This window comes from Oncorhynchus tshawytscha, linkage group LG03, assembly GCF_018296145.1.
Source record: "Oncorhynchus tshawytscha isolate Ot180627B linkage group LG03, Otsh_v2.0, whole genome shotgun sequence".
In the NCBI taxonomy this organism is placed as follows: Eukaryota; Metazoa; Chordata; class Actinopteri; order Salmoniformes; family Salmonidae; genus Oncorhynchus; species Oncorhynchus tshawytscha.
The window spans coordinates 76,061,976-76,089,215 of NC_056431.1; the positions used below are offsets into that span (position 1 = coordinate 76,061,976).

General features: G+C 48.1%; 2 protein-coding genes across 2 annotated transcripts; one reads left to right on the top strand and one right to left on the bottom strand.

Annotated features, from left to right (window-relative positions):
* The first annotated feature begins 17,998 nt into the window (after positions 1-17,998).
* On the top strand, positions 17,999-18,871 carry LOC121846246 (36.4 kDa proline-rich protein-like). Its single transcript, XM_042320108.1, has one exon. The coding sequence runs from the start codon at positions 17,999-18,001 to the stop codon at positions 18,869-18,871; it is 873 nt and encodes a 290-aa protein (XP_042176042.1).
* Positions 18,872-24,730: 5,859 nt separating this feature from the next.
* LOC112246104 (oligodendrocyte transcription factor 2) lies at positions 24,731-26,874 on the bottom strand. The gene is made up of 2 exons (XM_024414379.1): positions 26,785-26,874; positions 24,731-26,474 (listed from the first exon to the last, which is right to left on the bottom strand). Exon 2 carries the CDS (start codon positions 26,437-26,439, stop codon positions 25,639-25,641), a length of 801 nt encoding a protein of 266 aa, XP_024270147.1. The 5' UTR covers positions 26,440-26,474; positions 26,785-26,874; the 3' UTR covers positions 24,731-25,638.
* Between the last annotated feature and the right edge of the window lie 366 nt (positions 26,875-27,240).

Here is a 27,240-nt window from a genome sequence, read left to right on the forward strand (position 1 = left end):
TCTGTCCCTCTCTTCCTCCCTCTCTTCTCTCCTATCTTTCTCTCCTCTCTTTCTCTCCTCTCTTTCTCTCCTCTCTTCCTCCCTTCTCTTTCCCTCCTCTCTTTCTCTCCTCTCTTTCTCTCCTCTTTTTCCCTCCTCTCTTTCTCTTTCTCCCCCTCTCTTTCTCCCCTCTCTTTCTCTCCTATCTTTCTCTCCTCTCTTCCTCCCCTCTATTTCCTCTCTTCCTCTCTTCCTCCCCTCTCTTTCCCTCCTCTCTTTCTCTCCTTTCTCTTTCCCTCCTGTCTTCCTCCCCTCTCTTTCCCTCCTCTCTTTCTCTCCTCTCTTTCCCTCCTCTCTTTCCCCCTCTCTTCCTCCCCTCTCTTCCTCCCCTCTCTTTCCCTCCTCTCTTTCCCTCCTCTCTTTCTCTCCTCTCTTTCCCCCTCTCTGTCCCTCCTCTCTTCCTCCCCTCTCTTTCCCTCCTCGCTTTCTCTCCTCTCTTTCCCCCTCTCTTCCTCCCCTCTCTGTCCCTCCTCTCTTCCTCCCCTCTCTTCCTCCCCCTCTCTTTCCCTCCTCTCTTTCCCTCCTCTCTTTCTCTCCTCTCTTTCCCCCTCTCTGTCCCTCCTCTCTTCCTCCCCTCTCTTTCCCTCCTCGCTTTCTCTCCTCTCTTTCCCCCTCTCTTCCTCCCCTCTCTGTCTCTCCTCTCTTTCCCCCCTCTCTTCCTCCCCTCTCTGTCCCTCCTCTCTTCCTCCCCCTCTCTTCCTCCCCTCTCTTTCCCTCCACTCTTTCTCTCCTCTCTTTCTCTCCTGTCTTTCTGTGAGTGAACTATGTGTGTGGAGGCACTTCTCCTCCCTGCCAGCACTCCGGTGGGCGGTCCTACTACTGTGGTCCAGGCTGAATGGAGTTCCACAGACAGGAAACACACACTCACAGCACCTGCAGGAGAACAGAGTGCAGGCAGCCAGGATGGATGTGTGTGTGTGTGTGTCTGTGTGTGTGTGTGTCTGTGTGTGTGTGTGTGTGTGTGTGTGTGTGTGTGTGTGTGTGTGTGTGTGTGTGTGTGTGTGTGTGTGTGTGTGTGTGTGTGTGTGTGTGTGTGTGTGTGTGTGTGTGTGTGTGTGTGTGTGATTTCCAACCCCTCATCTCATCTTGTTAAAGCCAGGAGGTGTGGGTATTAGGCAGAGCAGTAATGAAATCAGTAGAATCCTGATGTTCCCGTTAAAAAAGCACTGTGTTCAGTAGAACCATTACATTACTATTAAAACACTGTGTTGTGTTTGTAAAAGGAATGAGAGAGAGAGAGGGATATAGAGGCTAGCCTAAAAGGGACACCTGCGCAGACATACACAGACACACCACAGAAGAGAGTGAAACAGTGAATGAAGGAGGGAAGAAAGAACCTGGTGTCCAGCAGAAAAGTACACACCCCCACCACCACCACCTCCTCTACTCCCCCCCACCACCTCCTCTATCCCCCCACCACCCCCCACCACCACCACCTCCTCTACTCCCCCACCACCACCACCTCCTCTACTCCCCCCCACCACCACCTCCTCTACTCCCCCCCCACCACCACCTCCTCTACTCCCCCCACCACCACCTCCTCTACTCCCCCACCACCACCACCTCCTCTACTCCCCCCACCACCTCCTCTACTCCCCCCCACCAGCACCTCCTCTACCCCCCCACCACCTCCTCTACACCCCCACTCACTCCTACTCCCACCACCTCCTCTATCCCCCCACCACCACCTCCTCTACCCCCCCCACCACCACCTCCTCTACTCCTCCCCCACCACCACCTCCTCTACTCCCCCACCACCACCTCCTCTACTCCCCCCCACCACCACCTCCTCTACCCCCTCCCCCCACAACCACCTCCTCTACCCCCCCCTACCCCCACCACCACCTCCTCTACTCCCCCCACCACCACCTCCTCTACCCCCCTCCCCCCACCACCACCTCCTCTACTCCCCCCCCCCACCTCCTCTACTCCCGCCCACCACCACCTCCTCTACCTCCCCCTACCCCCACCACCACCTCCTCTACCCTCCCCCACTCACTCCTACTCCCCCCCACCACCACCACCACCACCTCCTCTACCCTCCCCCACCACCACCTCCTCTACTCCCCCCACCACCACCACCTCCTCTACCGCCCCACTCACTCCCACCACCTCCTCTACTCCCCCCCACTCACTCCCACCACCTCCTCTACTCCCCCCACCACCTCCTCCTCTACTCCCCCCCCACCTCCTCTACTCCCCCACCACCACCTCCTCTACTCCCCCCCCCACTCACTCCCACCACCTCCTCTACTCCCCCCCACCACCTCCTCTACTCCCCCCACTCACTCCCACCACCTCCTCTACTCCCCCCACCACCTCCTCTACTCCCCCCACCACCTCCTCTACTCCCCCCACTCACTCCCACCACCTCCTCTACTCCCCCCCCACCACCTCCTCTACTCCCCACCACCTCCTCTACTCCCCCCCCACTCACACCCACCACCTCCTCTACTCCCCCCCCACCACCTCCTCTACTCCTCCCTTAATCGTTTAAAGGGAAAAGAAAAGTGAGCTTGATGTGGTGCTTAAGAAAGGCACATCCGCCTCCCAGTTAAAACGCCTAAACCTCCAGGGGCCTTTTGATGAGCCTGGACCAGTGCTGGAACACCGGTGGCTCCCAGGCAAAGGGGAGGAATACTAGAGTCTTTATGGGGGCTTGAGTGCCTACCGTCTGGGCCAAGCCGTCCAACGGAGGCTGGGTCCATGGTCCTGCACCTGGAAGCTAAATGGTCTATCTGTGTCAGATCCATTTCCTGGGGCACAGACAGAGACAGAGAGAGAGACAGAGAGAGAGACAGAGAGAGAGACAGAGAGAGAGAGACAGAGAGAGAGAGAGACAGACAGAGAGAGACAGAGAGAGACAGAGAGAGAGAGAGAGAGAGAGAGGGGAAGATGCCAGGGCCAAATGATTTCCATTCAGGATGAAAAGTAAACAGTCAACCTGAGATGACTGTAAATAGAAAAAGGGGTTCATGGATGAGTTCTGTTTCCTTTGAACAAGACATTTCTTTGACACCGAGAACGTACAGAAACCGAATTGAAAGAGACTAGGTATGGAAAGAAATAACTCAATCAAAACGCTACCATTTTATCTCTTGCATTTAACAAACCAGACAAAACCAAAACATAATAAATCCCATTTTGTTATAAATACGGTGTAAATGAATATCATTGTACGGCCACCCTGCCGAATAAACTAACAAGAGACGCTTCACAGTATGAGATTAGCTCAGACCACAGACGACGTATCGGTGTCGGCTTCAAACAAAACAACAGTTTTGACTTTACTGGAGTCAATTAAAAGGTCATTTAGGGTTGTGATTGATCTCTTTTCTCTCTCACTTGATAGAGTTAGCTACGATCATCGCAGACACTCAGTCACTGTGGATTGGTTTCATTGGAAGAGGACATTTAGATAAAGGAACAAGCTGGTCCACTCAAAATACCTTTTTTTTCCCTTCTGCCTCTACATTGCTTTCTCTCTGGGGGGGTTTAGCCTGGGTATCTGTAAAGCACTTTGTGACAACTGATGATGGAAATGGAGCTTTATAAAACAACATTTGATTGAATGATTGAGTGATTTATTTGTTATAATACTATAAAATGGCATAGTACTGACACTTTCCAAACACTGGAGTTTCATTTACTGTCTCTCAGTTGTACCCAAAACAAAATGGTGGTTATATTTAGCTGAATATAGATATTTTTTTTTCTCCCTTTGTAACACCTGCATTTAAAATACATATTATAGGTAGAAATGTGTTCCAAATATTTTATCCCTCAATTATTATTATTATTATTATCATTATTTTAGTTTCATTTCATTCTGAACATTATTTAATAATGGGTCAGTTGGTTGAGAACACCCAGCAAGACTGAATGCACTTTAACTCATAAATAAGTAGACCTATAGGATAAAAAGCTATGATAATAACCCTATGGTCTGTGTGTAACAAGAGACTCAAGGTTAACATTTAAATGAAACCTTTTTTTATGTCCAGAACCAGATTGTGTAAAGTTACATGTGTCTCACATCTAATAGGCATAACATTTGATACAATGGACTTTTGAGCAAACACCTTGAGGCAATATGCCTCCCAGCCCAACACAAAACACAAAACAAACAAAAAAGCTTAAAGGCCTGAACTGTCTTGTGTGTTAAAATGTGCTTGGAAGCTCTAATGGGGATTCAACAGACGCCAAATGACTATATTTCTGCATGTCTCCCTGTAGGCAAACAGGTGCAGACAACAATACAACTCTAACAAGCCGGTCCTTTCATAGGAAATGACTGAAATGCATCAAAGCAATCAGAGGACGGGGGAACTGTGTTGTTTGTCTCTCTGACTCCTGGTCCACGGGGCCCATCCAAGGATATGAGAAGATTACAAGCTGGTAATAAGGTGGAACCAATCGGCTGAAGGCCTGCCATTGTCTTTCCCAGCATGCTTTGGGAAAGTTCGCCTGGGATAGTGGGCATTTGGTCTGTATCGGAGGGTGGTAGGGATGGGAGGGGCGCGAGGGTTATCCCCGGGGTTCTTTTGTGAAAGAGACCCCAAAATGCCCTCAATAGCTACACACGCTCAGTTGGTCACGGCTGTTTAGAGATGGGGTACGTTCTGTTACTAACTGCTCTCTGAGATATCTGTCATCTGGCTGGCTGTGTGACGGACCACTGACTCAATCTCTAACCATTTTGGCTGGCTGTGTGACGGACCATTGAGTCAATCACTAACCATGAAATGCAGTTGATAAAGCCTATCGCTTTCATTTTAACACAGGCTAAAAATGGGGACTTTTGGCAAAAGAGTCTTGAACAAATCCCTAAGAATGGAAATAATGCTGTCCTTTGATTTTACTACCGAAACTTCTTTCTCAGATCTTAAAATGTACTCTTCGTGGAGGTGCCTGGGTTGGGTCCCGACTCACTGAAGGTGCCTGGGTTGGGTCCTGACTCACTGGAGGTGCCTGGGTTGGGTCCCGACTCACTGGAGGTGCCTGGGTTGGGTCCCGACTCACTGGAGGTGCCCGGGTTGGGTCCCGACTCACTGAAGGTGCCTGGATTGGGTCCCGTCTTACGTGAAGGTGCCTGGGTTGGGTCCCGACTCACGTGGAGGTGCCTGGGTTGGGTCCCGACTCACGTGGAGGTGCCTGGGTTGGGTCCCGACTCACGTGGAGGTGCCTGGGTTGGGTCCCGACTCACGTGGAGGTGCCTGGGTTGGTCCCGACTCACGTGAAGACGTGAAGGTGCCTGGGTTGGGTCCCGACTCACTGAAGGTGCCTGGGTTGGGTCCCGACTCACTGAAGGTGCCTGGGTTGGGTCCCGACTCACTGAAGGTGCCTGGGTTGGGTCCCGACTCACTGAAGGTGCCTGGGTTGGGTCCCGACTCACTGAAAGTGCCTGGGTTGGGTCCTGACTCACTGAAGGTGCCTGGGTTGGGTCCCGTCTTACGTGGAGGTGCCTGGGTTGGGTCCCGACTCACTGAAGGTGCCTGGGTTGGGTCCCGTCTTACGTGAAGGTGCCTGGGTTGGGTCCCATCTTACGTGAAGATGCCTGGGTTGGGTCCCGTCTTACGTGAAGGTGCCTGGGTTGGGTCCCGTCTTACGTGGAGGTGCCTGGGTTGGGTCCCGTCTTACGTGGGGGTGCCTGTGTTGGGTCCCGTCTTACGTGGAGGTGCCTGGGTTGTGTCCCGTCTTACGTGAAGGTGCCTGGGTTGTGTGCTGTCTTACGTGGAGGTACCTGGGTTGGGTCCCGTCTTATGTGAAGGTGCCTGGGTTGGGTCCCGTCTTACGTGAAGGTGCCTGGGTTGGGTCCCGTCTTACGTGAAGGTGCCTGGGTTGTGTCCCGTCTTACGTGGAGGTGCCTGGGTTGGGTCCCATCTTACGTGAAGGTGCCTGGGTTGGGTCCCGTCTTACGTGAAGGTGCCTGGGTTGTGTCCCGTCTCACTGAAGGTGCCTGGGTTGGGTCCCAACTCACTGAAGGTGCCTGTGTTGGGTCCCGTCTCACGTGATGGTGCCTGGGTTGGGTCCCGTCTTACGTGGGGTGCCTGGGTTTGACATCTGGACAAAAATAAAAACCTATATAAGAATGCTGTTCATTGACTACAGCTCAGCATTCAACACCATAGTACCCTCCAAGCTCATCATCAAGCTGGAGGCCCTGGGTCTCAACCCCTCCCTGGGCAACTGGGTCCTGGAATTTCTGACGGGCTGCCCCCAGGTGGTGAAGGTAGGAAACAACATCTCCACTTCGCTGACCCTCAACACTGGGGCCCCACAAGGGTGTGTGCTCATCCCTCTCCTGTACTCTCTGTTCACCCACAACTGCGTGGACATGTACGCCTCCAACTCAATCATCAAGTTTGCAGATGACACAACAGTAGTGGGCTTGATCACCAACAACAATGAGACAGCCTACGTGGAGGAGGTGAGGGCCCTCGGAGTGTGGTGTCAGGAAAACAACCTCTCACTCAATGTCAACAAAACTAAGGAGATGATTGTGGATTTCAGGAAACAGCAGGAAACATCCACATAGAAGGGATAGCAGTGGAGAAGGTGGAAAGTTTTAAGTTCCTGGGCATACACGTCACAGACCAACTGAAATGGTCCACCCACACAGACAGTGTGGTGAAGAAGGCGCAACAGCGTCTCTTCAAACTCAGGAGACTGAAGAAATTTAGCTTGTCACAAAAAACCCTGACAAACTTTTACAGATGCACAATCGAGAGCATTCTGTCGGACTGTATCGCAACTGCACCGCCCTCAACCGCAAGACTCTCCCGAGTGTGCTGCGGTCTGCACGGGGGCAAACTACCGGGACACCTACAGCACCCGATGTCACAGGAAGGCCAAAAAGATCATCAAGGACAACAACCACCCGAGCCACTGCCTGTTCACACTGCTACCATCCAAAAGGCGAGGTCAGTACAGGTGCATCAAAGCTGGGACCGAGAGATTGAGAGAAACAGCTTCTATCTCAAGGCCATCAGACTGCTAAACAGCAAACACTAACTCAGAGGCTGCTGCTTACATTGAGACCCGATCACTGGACACTTTAATAAAAGGATCACTATTCACTTTGTACAATTACCTTACTCATATCACGTGTACTGTATATCCTATATTTTATACCATCTTATTCAACTTGCCTATGTCTCTCGGGCCATTGCTCATCCATATATTTATATGTACATATTCTCATTCACCTCTGTAGATATGTGTGTACAGTATTAGGTAGTTGTTGTGGAATTGTTAGATTACTTGTTAGATTTGTGTGTATTAGGTAGTTGTTGGGGAGTGGTTAGATTACTTGTTAGATATTACTGCACTGTTGGAACTAGAAGCACAAGCATTTTGCTACACTCGCATTAACATCTGCTAACCATGTGTATATGACCAATACAATTTGATTTGATTTGGGTTGGGTCCCGGCTCACGCACAGGTGCCTGGGTTGGGTCCCAGCTCACGTAGAGGTGCCTGGGTTGGGTCCTGTCTTACGTGGGGTGCCTGAGCCACACATGACAATATCAACATCATAGTTCCAGTGCCAACATCTAAACTAAACTAATTCATTAGAATCAAAATCACAGACAAATGGCAAAAGGAATGGACAGTAGGGGAGAAAGGAAGGAATCTATACTCCATCCACCCATTGATTTCAATCAGCAATAATCCTAAAGAACTCTCAAGATGATCTTAATAGGACACAGAGGCCTCAATCACTCTCTCCATAAGATAGGAAAACACAACACAGTTTCATGTCCCAGCTGTCCAGCAGCAGAAACTACAGATCACCTCTTCCTTCACTGTCAAACCTATGAACATCAAAGACCAACACTCAGAAGAAAGATTACATCCCTAGGGAAAAAGTTTCACCCTTCAAAACCAGTGTAGAACAAACTGAAATCCCCCTTGGCAATAATAGTCATGTAGACTAGAGTGCAGGATCTAGAACGCCTTGATAGTTTCATCACACTCCAGCCCAATAGGTGGTGGCAATGCACCTAATACTGGTATGCACACCGCCATAAAACCCAGAAGAAGAAGAAGAAGAAGAAGAAGTAGGTATCCATGTTGTCCGTAGAGCTCCGAGACAGGTTTGAGTCAAAGTACAGATCTGGGGAAGGATCCAAAAAAACAACAGAATTGAAGGTCCCCAAGAACACAGTGGCTACATCATTCTAAAGCAGAAGAAGTTTGGAACCACCAAGACTCTTCCTAGAGCTGGCCTCCAGGCCAAACTGAGAGATCGGGGAAGAAGGGCCTTGGTCAGTAAGAAATTTGGAACCACCAAGACTCTTCCTAGAGCTGGCCTCCAGGCCAAACTGAGAGATCGGGGAAGAAGGGCCTTGGTCAGTAAGAAGTTTGGAACCACCAAGACTCTTCCTAGAGCTAGCCTCCAGGCCAAACTGAGAGATCGGGGAAGAAGGGCCTTGGTCAGTAAGAAGTTTGGAACCACCAAGACTCTTCCTAGAGCTGGCCTCCAGGCCAAACTGAGAGATCGGGGAAGAAGGGCCTTGGTCAGTAAGAAGTTTGGAACCACCAAGACTCTTCCTAGAGCTGGCCTCCAGGCCAAACTGAGAGATCGGAGAAGAAGGGCCTTGGTCAGGGAGGTGATCAAGACCCCGATGGTCACTCTGACAGAGCTCCAGATTTCCTCTGCTGAGATGGGAGAACCTTCCAGAAGGACAAACCATTTCTGCAGCACTCCACTATGGTGTAGTGTCCAGATGGAAGCCACTCTTCAGTAAAAAGCACATGACAGCCTGCTTGGAGTTTACCAAAAGTCACATATAGGACTCTCAAACCATGAGAAATTGAACTCTTTGGGCTGAATGCCAAGAGTCATGTCTGGAGGAAACCTGGCACCATCCCTACGGTGAAGCATGGTGGTGGCAGCATCATGCTGTGGGGATATTTTTCAGCGGCAGGGACCTGTCGAATAGTCAGTATCAAGGGATAGATGAACGGAGCAAAGTACAGAGAACCTTAATGAAAACCTGCTCCAGAGGTTCACCTTCCAACAGGACAACAACCCTAAGCACAAAGCCAAGACAACACAGGAGTGGCTTCAGGACAAGTCTCTGAATGTCCTTGAGTTGCCCAGCCAGAGCCCACACTTGAACCCGATAGAATATCTTCGGAGAGATCTGAAAACAGCCGTGCAGCGACACTCCCCATCCAACCTCACAGAGCTTGAGTGGATCTGCAGAGATGAATGGCAGAACCTCAGCACATTCGGCTCCAGCTGCAGGATGTCAACCACAGGGACAATCCCGGGGATCAGGAGTGGACCGGTCCCCTCCGCTGAGGCTGCAAAAACCTGATGAACCGACTGAGGAATGAGAGCCCGATGAGCCGGCTGACAATGAGAGCCAGATGAGCTGGCTGAGACTTCCCCAGTTGCCTCGGTCCTGACACCCGGCTTCACCTACAACACAAAAAACAAAACTCCCTGATGCTCCCTTCCCTTTGGTGAGGCGTCATTCTGTAACAAGTGCACTGAGAGTCGGGAAGCAAGTTAAGGGAACAACACGAACAACGCACAGACAAAAAACAGAAACAATGATAACTGGAGGGAGGTGAGGGAGTCCAGGTGAGTGTCATTATGCGCTAATGCGTGTAACGATAGTGACAGGTGTGCGCCTTAACGAGCATCCTGGTGACCTAGAGGCCAGAGAGGGAGCACACGTGACAGTTGTACTTTGTCATTATGTGGTATTGTGTGTAGAGTGATGAGGGAATTTTTTTTATTTATATTTAATACATTTTAGAATAAGGCTGTAACATAAAAAAATGTGGAAAAAGTCAAGGGGTCTGAATACATTCAGAACGCACTGTATGCAATATAAACAGTATACTGTATATATTTTTATTTTTATTTAATTTAGCTTCCTCTTGGGCCCCCCATGGGCCAGGGCACAGTCCCAGTAAGCCCATTAATCCGGCCCTGAAGGAAATACATAGGAAGGTGTTGTTTCTGTCAGAGAAAAGGGAAACTTTATTAGCTAAGTACATTCCAGCAACTTCAACACAACAGTAGCAGTGTATTATTTATGTATGTTATGGTTCTCACACTTATTTATCCCCCATGCAGGTGCCAGCTGCCCCTCCAGCTCACAGTCCGTCAAGTAGATCCTGAAAATATACATCAAATGAAGTACAACTATTAACCAAAACATGAGCAAAGTACAATTGTGTGAACTTCCTGTCGATTGCTAAACTACCACGTACTTTATCGAATTGGAGTGCCAAGGTAAAACAGTAACAAAGTGCAGCTTACCATTACTTTCACCAACAGGTTATGTGAAATGAAAGTAGCTAGCCTAGACTCATTTTAGGCTGTAACTGCGTTACTAACATTAGCTATAGCTAGCGGCAGTTCATAGTGCATCGGCAAGGGAGCTAGCTAACTATGGCCACGTGACTTACTCAAAACTTTTGATGCTGCCTGGTCCTGCCATGTTCACCACTGACTTAAATGCCTGGTACTGCCATCAGACCCTGTAACAGTTTGAGCCCTGGTATTTACAACAAGTATATATCTCACCGGAGAAAGAGTGAAACAGCGCCCCTCTGTCTCCGTATGTGTAGCCCATTTATCTGATGCTGTCTGGTCAAAAAGAGTATGACATTGTTGCCGCCCATAGCACTGAATGCAAAGGAAGCCAGCGAGCATTTTGCCTCCCTTGATATACATTGTCTATAAAATAATAGCCTATCAGCATTGAGCTAAACTGATTGAACTCAACTGTAAATGTTCCTGGTGCACAAAAACGTTCAAACAGGTGCCATTAATACAGGTAACGAGTGGAGGACAGAGGAGCCTCTTAAAGAAGAAGTTACAAGTCTGTGAGAGCCAGAAATCTTGGTTGTTTGTAGGTAACCAAATACTTATTTTCCACCATTATTTGCAAATAAATTCATAAAAAATCCTACAATGTGATTTTCTGGATTTTTTTCCTTCTCATTTTGTCTGTCATAGTTGAAGTGTACCTATGATGAAAATTACAGGCCTCTCTCATCTTTTTAAGTGGGAGAACTTGCACAATTGGTGGCTGACTAAATACTTTTTTTTTGCCCCACTGTAGGTATTCGGACAGGGCCAAGAGGTGACAGTGATGGATTTACTAGTAGTTAGCATCTCCCCAAAACCATGTCCACCATCAAAAACAAAGCTTCTCACAACACAGCACAAACCAAAGCAGCAGACGCATTAAAGTCTTATAGGAAAAAAAGGCAGTGGGAGTGGATTTTATTGTCCTTTTTAACTCGCATTGACAATCCAAAGGACAGGGGTGTGTTTTTTAAAACATTTTTAGGTTTCCTCTTTCTATGTGGAGGGCGATGAGGTGGGGGGGGGTACGCAAGACACTGTGGAACTGGAGTTCTATGGGGTTTGATGGATGACAACACACCAACCCCCCCCGCCCCCGCCCCCCCCCCCCAAAAATGAAAGAAATGGAGTCAGTTCTGAACGTGAACAGAAGACAAAGAAAGAGTAGTTGGTCGTGGTTGATCCAGGAATGTGGTCTTGGAAAGAGATCGGAAACGCACAACGCCTACTTGCCAAGGTTCTGACAGGGGTGTTCAGGCAATTAATACTACAGAATAAAACCTAACACGCCATTGTTTGCATGTTTCCTATTAGCACTGACATTGCTAATAACTTCTTTATTGAGGGAAATTTTACTGACAATAACCCCGTTTCATTACAGTTTTTATGCGAGAAAAGTCCAAAGTCTTCTCCCTAGTCTGCCAGGGCTTCTCTCCATTCTGCCAGGGCTTCTCTCCATTCTGCCAGGGGTTCTCCCTAGTCTACCAGGGCTTCTCACTAGTCTACCAGGGCTTCTCCCTAGTCTACCAGGGGTTCTCACTAGTCTGCCAGGGCTTCTCCCTAGTCTACCAGGGCTCTCCCTAGTCTGCCAGGGCTTCTCCCTAGTCTACCAGGGCTTCTCTGCCAGGGCTTCTCTCCATTCTGCCAGGGGTTCTCCCTAGTCTGCCAGGGCTTCTCTCCATTCTGCCAGGGCTTCTCTGCCAGGGGTTCTCCCTAGTCTGCCAGGGCTTCTCTCCATTCTGCCAGGGCTTCTCCCTAGTCTGCCAGGGCTTCTCTCCATTCTGCCAGGGCTTCTCCCCAGTCTGCCAGGGCTTCCCAGTCTGCCAGGGCTTCTCCCCAGTCTGCCAGGGGTTCTCCCCTAGTCTGACAGGGCTTCTCCCTAGTCTACCAGGGCTTCTCCCCATTCTGCCAGGGCTTCTCCCTAGTCTGCCAGGGCTTCTCTCCATTCTGCCAGGGGTTCTCCCTAGTCTGCCAGGGCTTCTCCCCAGTCTGCCAGGGCTTCTCTCCATTCTGCCAGGGGTTCTCCCTAGTCTGCCAGGGCTTCTCCCCAGTCTGCCAGGGCTTCTCCCTAGTCTACCAGGGCTTCTCTCCATTCTGCCAGGGGTTCTCCCTAGTCTGCCAGGGCTTCTCTCCATTCTGCCAGGGGTTCTCCCTAGTCTGCCAGGGCTTCTCCCATTCTGCCAGGGTTCTCCCTAGTCTACCAGGGCTTCTCTCCATTCTGCCAGGGTTCTCCCTAGTCTACTTCAGGGCTTCTCCCATTCTGCCAGGGGTTCTCCCTAGTCTACCAGGGCTTCTCTCCATTCTGCCAGGGGTTCTTTCTCCAGTCTGCCAGGGCTTCTCCCTAGTCTACCAGGGCTTCTCCCCAGTCTGCCAGGGCTTCTCCCTAGTCTACCAGGGCTTCTCTCCATTCTGCCAGGGGTTCTCCCTAGTCTGCCAGGGCTTCTCTCCATTCTGCCAGGGGTTCTCCCTAGTCTGCCAGGGCTTCTCTCCATTCTGCCAGGGGTTCTCCCTAGTCTACCAGGGCTTCTCTCCATTCTGCCAGGGGTTCTCCCTAGTCTACCAGGGCTTCTCTCCATTCTGCCAGGGGTTCTCCCTAGTCTACCAGGGCTTCTCTCCATTCTGCCAGGGGTTCTCCCTAGTCTGCCAGGGCTTCTCCCAGTCTGCCAGGGCTTCTCCCTAGTCTACCAGGGCTTCTCTCCATTCTGCCAGGGGTTCTCCCTAGTCTACCAGGGCTTCTCTCCATTCTGCCAGGGCTTCTCCCTAGTCTGCCAGGGCTTCTCTCCATTCTGCCAGGGGTTCTCCCTAGTCTGCCAGGGCTTCTCCCCAGTCTGCCAGGGCTTCTCCCTAGTCTACCGGGGCTTCTCCCCAGTCTGCCAGGTGTTCTCCCTAGTCTACCAGGGCTTCTCCCATTCTGCCAGGGGTTCTCCCTAGTCTACCAGGGCTTCTCTCCATTCTGCCAGGGGTTCTCCCTAGTCTACCAGGGCTTCTCTCCATTCTGCCAGGGGTTCTCCCTAGTCTGCCAGGGCTTCTCCCTAGTCTACCAGGGCTTCTCCCCAGTCTGCCAGGGCTTCTCCCTAGTCTACCAGGGCTTCTCTCCATTCTGCCAGGGGTTCTCCCTAGTCTGCCAGGGCTTCTCTCCATTCTGCCAGGGGTTCTCCCTAGTCTGCCAGGGCTTCTCTCCATTCTGCCAGGGGTTCTCCCTAGTCTACCAGGGCTTCTCCATTCTGCCAGGGGTTCTCCCTAGTCTACCAGGGCTTCTCTCCATTCTGCCAGGGGTTCTCCCTAGTCTACCAGGGCTTCTCTCCATTCTGCCAGGGGTTCTCCCTAGTCTGCCAGGGCTTCTCCCCAGTCTGCCAGGGCTTCTCCCTAGTCTACCAGGGCTTCTCTCCATTCTGCCAGGGGTTCTCCCTAGTCTACCAGGGCTTCTCTCCATTCTGCCAGGGCTTCTCCCTAGTCTGCCAGGGCTTCTCCCATTCTGCCAGGGGTTCTCCCTAGTCTGCCAGGGCTTCTCCCCAGTCTGCCAGGGCTTCTCCCTAGTCTACCGGGGCTTCTCCCCAGTCTGCCAGGGGTTCTCCCTAGTCTACCAGGGCTTCTCCCTAGTCTACCAGGGGTTCTCCCTAGTCTACCAGGGCTTCTCCCCATTCTGCCAGGGGTTCTCCCTAGTCTGCCAGGGCTTCTCCCCAGTCTACCAGGGCTTCTCCCTAGTCTACCAGGGCTTCTCTCCATTCTGCCAGGGGTTCTCCCTAGTCTGCCAGGGCTTCTCCCCAGTCTGCCAGGGCTTCTCTTCTGCCAGGGGTTCTCCCTAGTCTGCCAGGGCTTCTCCCCAGTCTGCCAGGGCTTCTCCCTAGTCTGCCAGGGCTTCTCTCCATTCTGCCAGGGGTTCTCCCTAGTCTGCCAGGGCTTCTCCCCAGTCTGCCAGGGCTTCTCCCTAGTCTGCCAGGGCTTCTCTCCATTCTGCCAGGGGTTCTCCCTAGTCTGCCAGGGCTTCTCCCCAGTCTGCCAGGGCTTCTCTCCATTCTGCCAGGGGTTCTCCCTAGTCTGCCAGGGCTTCTCCCCAGTCTGCCAGGGCTTCTCCCTAGTCTGCCAGGGCTTCTCTCCATTCTGCCAGGGCTTCTCCCTAGTCTGCCAGGGCTTCTCCCCAGTCTGCCAGGGGTTCTCCCTAGTCTGCCAGGGCTTCTCCCCAGTCTGCCAGGGGTTCTCCCCAGTCTCAATCCAACATCTGTTCCCCCTTGACAGGGTGCAGTGGACAAGTGCTCTCCTCCTCTCCTCCTCACCCATGTCTCCCTCCCTAGTGCCTGCTGCTCTGGGGGCCGGCCTAGCTCAGCCTAGCCCAGATCAGCTCATTGATCTTCCACTGTGTTCTCCTCGTCACCCAGCAGCCCTCTCCGGGGATAATCCCTGTTAAGACCTGGAAGTGGAGGCTGAGGCTCTAAGAGCCACCCCTCTCAGTGTATTCCTTCTCTCCTCTCAACCTGAAGCAGGTTTCTCACAGATGTTCTCCCAAAGCCCCCCACTGTGAGCCATCAACTCTGGATGGCTTATCAATGTATCAAATGTATTTTATAAAAAAAGTTTTTTACCTCAGCAGTTGTCACAAAGTGCTTTAGAGATACCCTGTCCAAAACCCCAAAGAGGCAGAAGAAGCACAGTGGCTAGGACACACTCCCTAGAAGGCAACTTGTTATCCTGGTTGTTATCCTTGCTATTATTTCAGGGGGGGCAGTTACCCTAGTGGTTAGTCCGTTGGACCAGTAATTGAAAGGTTGCTGGATCAAATCCTCAAGCAGACAAGGTAAAAAAATCTGTCGTTCTACCCCTGAACAAGGCAGTTAACCCACTGTTCCTAGGCTGTCATTGTAAATAAGAATGTGTTCTTAGCTGACTTCCCTTGTTAAATTAAAAACATTAAAATTAAAATTCTGTTTGTTCACTTATGTTATTTTAAAAAATTGTTCAGTGTATTGCCATACAAACGTGACAACAAAAAGGACATTTACAATTGACCTGTGATAAGATGGTTTCTAGTCAAAGACTATTGGAGTTATAGCCATATGGAGGCATTATAGCCATATGGAGGGAGTGATAATTTGATTTGAGGAGCAATTTAGAGATGTGACATATGTTGGAAGGCTATTAGATCACAGGGCAAATGCATTTTGTCTAGAGTCAATCAATAAGATAGATTGGATGAAAAATGGCCTATAGTCAATCAATACAATAGGTTGGGAGGGAAATGGCATAGAGTCAATCAATGAGTAGGTTGGAAAGGAAATGGCCTAGAGTCCATCAATAAAATAGGTTGGAAGGGAAATGGCCTAGAGTCCATCAATGAAATAGGTTGGAAGGGAAATGGCCTAGAGTCAATCAATGAAATAGGTTGGAAGGGAAATGGCCTAGAGTCAATCAATGAAATAGGTTGGAAGGGAAATGGCCTAGAGTCAATCAATGAAATAGGTTGGAAGGGAAATGGCCTAGAGTCCATCAATGAAATAGGTTGGAAGGGAAATGGCCTAGAGTCCATCAATGAAATAGGTTGGAAGGAAATGGCCTAGAGTCCATCAATGAAATAGGTTGGAAGGGAAATGGCCTAGAGTCCATCAATGAAATAGGTTGGAAGGAAATGGCCTAGAGTCAATCAATGAAATAGGTTGGAAGGGAAATGGCCTAGAGTCCATCAATGAAATAGGTTGGAAGGGAAATGGCCTAGAGTCCATCAATGAAATAGGTTGGAAGGGAAATGGCCTAGAGTCAATCAATGAAATAGGTTGGAAGGGAAATGGCCTAGAGTCCATCAATGAAATAGGTTGGAAGGGAAATGGCCTAGAGTCCATCAATGAAATAGGTTGGAAGGGAAATGGCCTAGAGTCAATCAATGAAATAGGTTGGAAGGGAAATGGCCTAGAGTCAATCAATGAAATAGGTTGGAAGGGAAATGGCCTAGAGTCCATCAATGAAATAGGTTGGAAGGGAAATGGCCTAGAGTCCATCAATGAAATAGGTTGGAAGGGAAATGGCCTAGAGTCAATCAATGAAATAGGTTGGAAGGGAAATGGCAATCAATGAAATAGGTTGGAAGGGAAATGGCCTAGAGTCCATCAATGAAATAGGTTGGAAGGGAAATGGCCTAGAGTCCATCAATGAAATAGGTTGGAAGGAAATGGCCTAGAGTCCATCAATGAAATAGGTTGGAAGGAAATGGCCTAGAGTCAATCAATGAAATAGGTTGGAAGGGAAATGGCCTAGAGTCAATCAATGAAATAGGTTGGTAGGGAAATGGCCTAGAGTCAATCAATGAAATAGGTTGGAAGGGACAATGGCCTAGAGTCCATCAATGAAATAGGTTGGAAGGGAAATGGCCTAGAGTCAATCAATGAAATAGGTTGGAAGGGAAATGGCCTAGAGTCCATCAATGAAATAGGTTGGAAGGGAAATGGCCTAGAGTCCATCAATGAAATAGGTTGGAAGGGAAATGGCCTAGAGTCCATCAATGAAATAGGTTGGAAGGGAAATGGCCTAGAGTCAATCAATGAAATAGGTTGGAAGGGAAATGGCCTAGAGTCCATCAATGAAATAGGTTGGAAGGGAAATGGCCTAGAGTCCATCAATGAAATAGGTTGGAAGGGAAATGGCCTAGAGTCAATCAATGAAATAGGTTAGCTTCCTCCACAAACAATAGAAAATCGTCAGGCTGTATAATTAGTCTGTAACCATTGTCTCATAACCAATATTTTTCTGGAGTATTTCTGGCTCTGCACCATCTTGTCGGCCCAGCTGCCAGAGAACGTTGGCACCCCGGAGTTGGCAACACAAGGGAGAGGTGACAGACGTGCCTATGACATAGTCACCTAAGCATATGGATCATTCCACATGGTATCTGATAGCCTCATACTGCATGTCTCTGGACACATTCAAACACACAAGCATCCCATGCAGACACGTACGTACGCACACACACACACACACACACACACACACACACACACACACACACACACACACACACACACACACACACACACACACACACACTCACACACACTCACACACACACACACACACACACACACACACACACATACACACACACACACACACACACACACACACACACACAGTCATACACACACACACACAGTCACACACACACAGTCACACACACACACACACACACACACACACACATAGAGACACATATGAGGGGCATGGAGGTTTGAGAACAAGGGCAGAGACCACAGCCCAAATCACATTTTGAGGTTTAAATGGAAACCTGAGGAGATGAAACTCTCTGCTCACACAGACTACATCTGCTTGGTGTCTGAGAAGTGTCGTCTGATAAATGACTTGTGTTAGAGACTTGATTCCATAGGGTTAGGTTTAGGGTTAGGGTCAGGGTTAGGGTCAAGGTCAGGGTTAGGGTTAGGGTTAGGGTCAGGGTCAGGGTTAGGGTTAGGGTTAGGGTTAGGTTTAGGTTTAGGGTGAGATGGAGATGAGGAGGGTACTCATCTCGTCAGTGTGTGTGTGTGTGTGGGGGGGGGGTAGGTTTAGGGTTAGTGTTAGGGGGCCTGCAGCCCTGACCAACCCTGGCTGTATTTTCCCCTCCTGTCCCTCTGCCTGCCACCATGGACACCCCAACACCCCCTGTCCCACCATGGACACCCCAACACCCCCTGTCCCACCATGGACACCCCAACACCAACCTGTCCAACCATGGACACCCCAACACCTCCCTGTTCCACCATGGACACCCCAACACCCCCTGTCCCACCATGGACACCCCAACACCCCCTGTCCCACCATGGACACCCCAACACCCCCTGTCCCACCATGGACACCCCAACACCTCCCTGTTCCACCATGGACACCCCAACACCCCCTGTCCCACCATGGACACCCCAACACCCCCTGTCCCACCATGGAAACCCCAACACCTCCCTGTCCCACCATGGACACCCCAACACCCCCTGTCCCACCATGGACACCCCAACACCTCCCTGTCCCACCATGGACACCCCAACACCCCCTGTCCCACCATGGACACCCCAACACCCCCTGTCCCACCATGGACACCCCAACACCCCCTGTCCCACCACGGACACCCCAACACCCCTGTCCCACCATGGACACCCCAACACCCCCTGTCCCACCATGGACACCCCAACACCTCCCTGTCCCACCATGGACACCCCAACACCTCCCTGTCCCACCATGGACACCCACCCCTGTCCCACCATGGACACCCCAACACCCCCTGTCCCACCACGGACACCCCAACACCCCCTGTCCCACCATGGACACCCCAACACCTCCCTGTCCCACCATGGACACCCCAACACCCCCTGTCCCACCATGGACACCCCAACACCTCCCTGTCCCACCATGGACACCCCAACACCCCCCTGTCCCACCATGGACACCCCAACACACCCCTGTCCCACTGCACCCCTCTGGGAGCAGGTCCAGGCTCTGTGTCTCCCTTCCAGGAGTCACTTTGATGTTAAATCCCATCCTGGCTGTGTCCTCTTTCATTAAGCCAGCCCCACTCTGCTCTGCTCGAGTTCTGCTCTTCTCTGCTCTGTTCTGTTCTGCTCGGCCAGTCATGAATATCCAAAGGTCTGTTTACTTGACAGGATTATCCTCCCTTTCAAAGACATGGGGACAATTCTTCAGCCAGACAACAAATAAAAGAAGAAAACTCTCTCTCTCAATGGAGATTCTTTATTTCTTTCCTCTGACTGTCCTTTACTCTGTCTGCTCCCTCGCTCTCACTCTGTCTTTGTCCGTCTGTCCCTTTTAGTAAACACATTGATCCACCCTATCTGTGAGTTCATCTGCTTCACTTCATAGACTCCTTTCACCTCTCTCTCACAAGCACCTCTTCTTCAAAGCCATTACCCTTCTGTCTTACACTGAAATTGCTGTTGATGTTCATATGTCCATATGTCCACTGGTCTCTGAGACAGACAGTATCAACCATTCGCTTGTCTATTGGGTTTGGGTGTAAAACATGTATTCCACTTCACAAGTTCTGAGGTAGACACATGATCTGTAATCCTTGACTCGGCAATATATGCTGCCGTTGAGTTTGATATCATCCTGCAAGGTGGAAGGATTCCAGACAATTCATATCAAACTTATTGAGGAGCATACTATGCCATCAATAGTGCAACTGTAATCAGCCATTCCCTATTCACAGGTCTGCATTCTCTGTGTCTGTCACACTGTAGCCTAGTCTCTATATATCAGTCCAGAGAGGTGTTTTGTTTTCCGTAAGGATGAACAGATGAACTGAAATAAACATCGGTCCCCAGGCAGGGAGCGGTCTCAGATGATTCCCCTTAACGACCTCATAACGCTCAATTCATTGGCCGCTGACGCCTTGCCCTCCTCCTCAGAGCTTTACACAGCTAAGACCTGACCTGTTGTCTGACTCTTGCTACTGATGCACTTCTCTTCACATTCTATTTGGTTATTTCTCTCCCTCTCTTATCTTCCCCCTCTATTAATTGTTTACCTCTCTTATCCTCTCCTCTCTTATCCTCCTAACCCTCACTATATCACCCCTCCTAACCCTCAATATATCACCCCTCCTAACACTCACTATATCACCCCTCCTAACCCTCACTATATCACCCCTCCTAACCCTCAATACATCACCCCTCCTAACTCTCAATATATCACCCCTCCTAACCCACACTATATCACCCCTCCTAACCCTCAGAACATCAGCCCTCCTAACCCTCACTGTATCACCCCTCCTTACCCTTACTATATCACCCCTCCTAACCCTCACTATATCACCCCTCCTTACCCTTACTATATCCATCCTTACCCTCACTATATCACCCCTCCTAACACTCACTATATCACCCCTCCTAACCCTCACTATATCACACTTCCCTTCCTTCACTATATCACCCCTCCTAACCCTCACTATATCACACTTCCCTTCCTTCACTATATCACCCCTCCTAACCCTCACTATATCACACTTCCCTTCCTTCACTATATCACCCCTCCTAACCCTCACTACATAACACCATATGAGTATTCAAACTATCGACATTTCATTCTGGGAGTTTAGGATCAAGTTTAGGATCGAGTTTAGGATCAAGTTTAGGATCGAGTTTAGGATCAAGTTTAGGATCAAGGAATCTGTCGCCATGGCACCAGCTATGGATACGGATCTGTTAAATCAGCTTTCTGGGGTAAATCACTCTGGCACTAAACAAGCATCTTTATATGTTTAAATGATGCATGTATACAGGTCCATGTGGTGTAATAACGGTTCAACTATCAGGGTCGTGTAGTGTAATAACGGTTCATCTATCAGGGTCGTGTCGTGCAATGACGGTTCATCTATCAGGGTCGTGTCGTGTAATAACGGTTCATCTATCAGGGTCGTGTCGTGTAATGACGGTTCATCTATCAGGGTCATGTCGTGTAATGATGGTTCATCTATCAGGGTCATGTCGTGTAATAACGGTTCTTCTATCAGGGTCGTGTCGTGTAATGACGGTTCATCTATCAGGGTCGTGTCGTGTAATGACGGTTCATCTATCAGGGTCGTGTCGTGTAATGACGGTTCAACTATCAGGGTTGTGTCGTGTAATGACGGTTCATCTATCAGGGTCGTGTCGTGTAATAACGGTTCAACTATCAGGGTCGTGTCGTTTAATGACGGTTCAACTATCAGGGTCGTGTCGTGTAATGACGGTTCATCTATCAGGGTCGTGTCGTGTAATGACGGTTCAACTATCAGGGTCGTGTCGTGTAATGACGGTTCATCTATCAGGGTCGTGTCGTGTAATGACGGTTCATCTATCAGGGTCGTGTCGTGTAATGACGGTTCAACTATCAGGGTCGTGTCGTGTAATGACGGTTCAACTATTTATTCATTTTAAACTAGTACTGTAAGATTTGCATTCTTTAAATACATACATTATACTACCCTAATAATAAGACATGCAAGAAACATAATTAGATATTTATGATTATTGCAGCAACCTACATGTATGTTGAACTATTATGTATGTTAGGCCTACTGTATGTTGAGCCTACTGTATGTTGAGCCTACTGTATGTTAGGCCTGCTGTATGTTGAGCCTACTGTATGTTGAGCCTACTGTATGATAGGCCTACTGTATGTTGAGCCTACTGTATGTTGAGCCTACTGTATGTTGAGCCTACTGTATGTTAGGCCTGCTGTATGTTAGGCCTGCTGTATGTTGGGCCTGCTGTATGTTAGGCCTGCTGTATGGTGGGCCTGCTGTATGTTAGGCCTGCTGTATGTTGGGCCTGCTGTATGTTAGGCCTGCTGTATGTTAGGCCTGCTGTATGTTGGGCCTGCTGTATGTTAGGCCTGCTGTATGTTAGGCCTGCTGTATGTTGGGCCTGCTGTATGTTAGGCCTGCTGTATGTTAGGCCTGCTGTATGTTGGGCCTGCTGTATGTTAGGCCTGCTGTATGTTAGGCCTGCTGTATGTTGGGCCTGCTGTATGTTAGGCCTGCTGTATGTTAGGCCTGCTGTATGTTGGGCCTGCTGTATGTTAGGCCTGCGTGTGTGTGTGTGTGTGTGTGTGTGTTGTGTCTGTGTGTGTGTGTGTGTGTGTGTGTGTGTGTGTGTGTGTGTGTGTGTGTGTGTGTGTGTGTGTGTGTGTGTGTGTGTGTGTGTGTGTGTGTGTGTGCCGGCCTGACTGACAGTATTGTTGGTGTAATGGTGTGTGTTTGTTGGTGTAATGGTGTGTAGATAACTGACTGACAGTAGGTGTCTTTCTGACTCATAATGAAGTGAAAAGGCTGCTCGTTAAGGTGGGAACGAAATAGATGGAATTGTGGTGAGGGATTGGGAGAGAGGGGGGGGGGGTTCTATTTAATTTTGAAATGTGATACTTTATAGTCCTCATTAACTCTGTGAGTAATTGCATTTTGCAGGCAACAAATGGGTTCTCAATGGAGTGGCAGGCTGAGATGACCTGAATAACAGATGCAGGTCAAAAAGACATGATCTCAGCATTGTGTCCTGTACAAATTTGATTAACCTCAGTTTGGACTCAATTTGTTCCGTCAAACATGTAACTGTATCCTTTGTTTTAGGCTAGTAGACCTGGCTGAGATGACTCGGGTGGCATCTTCTATGTGCACTAAAAGTTATATGTCTTCCTGGCCCACAGTGTTGACCTTTTTAAGCGGTACCTTTGGGAGAGATAGCAGTAAGTTTGAGGGAGATAGCGGAAGTTCAGGGGGTGATAGCGGTAAGTTCAGAGGGGGATAGCAGTAAGTTTGAGAGAGATAGCGGAAGTTCAGGGGGTGATAGCAGTAAGTCAATAAATGTTATTCTTTCTTTTTCTCTATGCAATGTCCTACAAAATCTTCAAGGACTTTTTTTTCAGTTTCTTATTCACATCTTTTGAATAATTAAATTGTTAAAAAGAGAGGAAATAAACAAATGCGAGCATGAATATTCAAACATCAGGTTCATTCCATATCGTTCCAGCTTCAAAAGCCTTTCGAAAACATTTCAACAGCATGCACAATCTGCTGTGCAGCTGTCGCCGTTTACTAATGTATACCCAGCTATATTCATTTATTCGTAGATATTCTTCAGAACAGAATTTATTCGTATGTCTTAGGGATCGTTTGCCCGCATATTTTGCATAGCTCAAGAATCCAAAAACATTTTCTCTACGTCTTGGTAAGTGCCCCCCCTGTCATGTAGTCTCAGAACAAATATCCAAGTGGCCGCATTTCATCAAGACGGTATTTGCTTTTTCAGTTTATCAAAGTATTTAAAAACCTAGAGATGTGGAAGTCCAACTGGATCCATGCCGAAACAATTCAAACAACGCTCGTTGTGACAGCAAATGGGCTTTGTGTGTGACCGCACACGTGGACAAATCAAATCGGTGCCAAAAAAAGTTTAAAAGTCACCCTTATGAGCTAGTCTGAAGGAGAGGCAAAGTCACAAACAAGTGTGTTGTGCTCTGAAAAGATGAAGGTGAAAACTGTAACCTTTAAATAATTATGATAAATCTCATATATACTTCGAATGTAACTTTTATTTATTTGTTTTTGTCTAATTAGCGAGACTAATTGACTTGATTCATAACTTGTGAGGGATGTGTTACCTCTGTGACTTGTCGGGGCCTCCTCCACAACCGGACACCATAAACCAAAGCGGAGCGATTCAGCAATTCTTTCTTGAATCTTGGATAAAATAATAAATTATTCCTCGACGTTCATGACATTTGTAACTTTTTATAATCATGGAAAATAAATTAGGCATGATGTCACATCTGAACATTTATGGGGAAAGGAATCTGGCTTGTGACTCCAAATGCCCAGTTTGCAGTGAATTCCATTTTATGTGGTTTATATTTTTTATAATTCTATGAAACGAAATATCAAAAAAGATAATAAAAGAAATTAAACGTCAACGTGCTTAGAAGAGTTCGAGAAGTTGAATTTGATTTCTGAAATAGGCTACTGGGATTATAGTAGGCCTATAATGACGCTGCTAACAATAGTGCGAGCTCAAAGTTGAGCAGTCTGGACTAAAATCTACACGTTGTGGATTTCTTTGTCCTTTAGTTGAATTGAAGGGGGGGGGGGCAGTAAGTCATTGTTCCGAATATATTTCCTACTTCTATTAAAGTGTATTTGTGTTTCTAATTCTAATTATTTTGTACGCAACATAATTTACTAAAGGCGTATTGTTTAAACATGGCCTTTAGGTTTGAATAAAATGTCGAAGTGTGCCTTGGTCCATATTTCAAATCGAAAATGTCTTAAACGATGTATCTGCGATGAATCTGTAGTGGATGGTAGGACACTGTAAATAATTAGTCGTGTTTAAGGTGTTTATATTGTTTTGTGAAAATGTATGGTTTGAATTTAGTTAATACTGGAATAAGTACATTGTCTTTGTATCATTTCATTCTTAATATCATATCACGTCTCGTTTTGACTATCAGCTACATCGCAAGTTATCCAAACGAAGCAAGGCTTTATTAATTTTATATAATTGCTAAATGAAAATCAAGAAACTAAGTTTTTTTTTTTTTTGTACAAAACTGTGTATGTTGACCCACTATCAGGCTACACGCACAGCTTAAAACCTAAGGTGTTTCTGCTTGTCTCAAAATGCCATAGACAATTTAGGATAGAACAAACTGTTCAGCTATTGCTTAGATCCCCCATTTGACGTTTACCTATGTAAATCGTTCACTTAGACTACAATGGCTCTTATTGGGGGTAATTTGGCCTGTTTATGTTTTCCTTACAATTTACGTGGAACTTTAAGCGTTGGTGTTTTGTTGCAAGAGGATGACATCAATAACCAATAGGCAACAAAATATGTCATTAAACTTGTTTTATTTAACATTTAAAATCCCAAAATAATCATCGTCATTGATTCATTTGAAATCCCATTGAAAATAAGTAAATAAATATCATTTAGCACTTTTTTTTATATATATAAAACATAAAGAAGTGATCGTTCTTGGTGTCGCGCGGTGACTGGCATGCGTGGCAACACACAATGGAAATACAACCATACACAAGAAAACAGCCATCTAGGCTCGGCAGTGACGTCGAAGAGAGAACACTGAAGGGACATATTATACAAGAGGCAGAGGAAGAAGCAGGTGCAACATGGTACCAGCTCTACATGGCTGAAAGCAGACATGCTATAACAACGGGGTCAATCCAAACATGAACCAAAAGGCTTGATATAAAATCTCTCGTACTATATAAACAGAATTCTGAATCTACATATTTACAATCTACATTACCATTGTGCTCTCATCCAGTTTGCTAAATCTAAATAGTGTCTTTTAGTTTATTCGGTCTCGGAATGGGCTAGTCTTAAAGTTCAATAATGATCAAGAACATTACATTAAATAATGATCCAGAACATAAAAAAAGCCATCAGTAATTCCATGTGAATTGTGTATATTCCTGGCAGCCACAATGTAAGAAAGGTTTGCAACCAGTGAATTGATGGCCATTACTGAATATTAAGATGGGTCTTTAAAGCACCTTTTATTAATTACGCTATATACTGTTACAAAATGCTATGTTAGTAGCGCTCTTCCAGTTTATATAAAGTAGGGAATTTCTGCTGGCTCAATCCAAAGCTAATTTCAGCAACAGATAAATAACATTAAAAAAGGTGTTTATATGGACTAAGATGCAGGGTGACGTCTACAGCCGAAAGTTATTTTCACTTTTCTCCTGCTCTCGTTCTATGACAAGTGTTCCAAGTCATTTGGAGTCACTCGTCAGCCTGGACATGGTGACAGCGCTCATGCTGGACACATGTGGAGGTGGCACCTGGCACATGCTGCACGGACAGGGCATCCCTGCGCCCCAGTGATGGAAACTGCTGCCCAAGGGGCCCGGACCGGCCGAGGGCGCCTTCAGGAGTCCATGGTGGGGTCTGATCGAGGTAAGACCCGTTGCTGAGAGAGAGGCTGCGGTGGAGACCGCAGGGGGAAGAAGTGGGTGGTGCACCGGGTGGGAGGCGTGGGAAACAGTCGGATGGCCTGGCAGTGGCCCAGTGTGCGCCATGGTCCCACAGGCGGAGGGGTGGAAGCTGCCGTGGTGTCCGCTGCCATAGATCTCACTGACCAGTCTCTTCATCTCCTCAAGCGAGTTGCTCAGCATCAAGATGTAGTTTCTCGCCAGGAGGAGAGTGGCGATTTTGGAAAGCTTGCGCACCGAAGGCCCGTGCGCGTAAGGCATAACCTCCCGGAGACCGTCCATGGCGATGTTGAGGTCGTGCATCCTCTTCCGCTCCCGGCTGTTGATTTTCAGTCGCATCCCCTGCAGCTCGTTCTCCGATAGCAGTTTACGGTCCTTCTTTGACAGCATTTTCAGAGTGATATCATCTTCATCGTCGGAGAGGCTCCGCATGTCCGCGGGTATCTCCGGTGGAGAGTCGCTCTGTGTGGACGAGACAGTACCGGAGAAGCCTACCATATGCTTCTTCATCGCATGCAGAAACATATCGTGCACTTCGGGGGAGGAAGGTCGGCTAGACACTCGGCTGGTATCGGAGTCCATGATGATGCTCAGGTTTATTCAGACAGCGCAATAGTCTACGGAAAGAAAGTAAACAAACCATATAGCAATCAGATTTTTTCACAACCACCGCTACGTTAAAACCGTGTGAATATTTCCTAAGAATATACTTTTCAAACGAATTAAATGTTCAATGCTGGAGTAACGAGAAGGTTAACAAACACATCCACGAAAGTTCAGGAGAAGGCTCTTGAAAGTTATTTTACTCATGATGGTCATGAGTTCATTCTCAAATTAGGATTTGTATTTTTATGACAGAAATCACAGTTTGCTAAATGCCATAAGCCTACTATCAATATGATCCCGGAGAGCAGACGTGAAACATACCGAGAGATGTAGAGCGCAGCTCGGTGCAGGAAAAGTGTCGCTGTTGAATCCACTTGTTACTCCCCAATCACAACTGACAGCCCATTTGGCATGCACGAGCACGATGACATGTTTTATAGCGGACTTAAGTATGAGACGGGGGGGGGCAAGTCACCAGGACAATGCCATTGCTTTTCCGACTGCCTGTCATCCACCAATGGGCTGCTTGCGAACCCGGAGAGGGAGGAGGCTTGGAGGAGTTAGGGGTTCTTCAAATCTGATGTCATTACAAAGAAATTGTAGCTTCGTTTAAAAGAATGAATTAGACACACTCTGCATATGGAATCTTGCGAGGGAATGACATTGTTGAGGCATGTAAGATGTTTTAGTGACGGACAAGAAAGAAGTATAAGCAAAAAAATAAATAAAAATCGTATTGACCACCAGATCAGGAAATAATTGTAATTATATCAAATA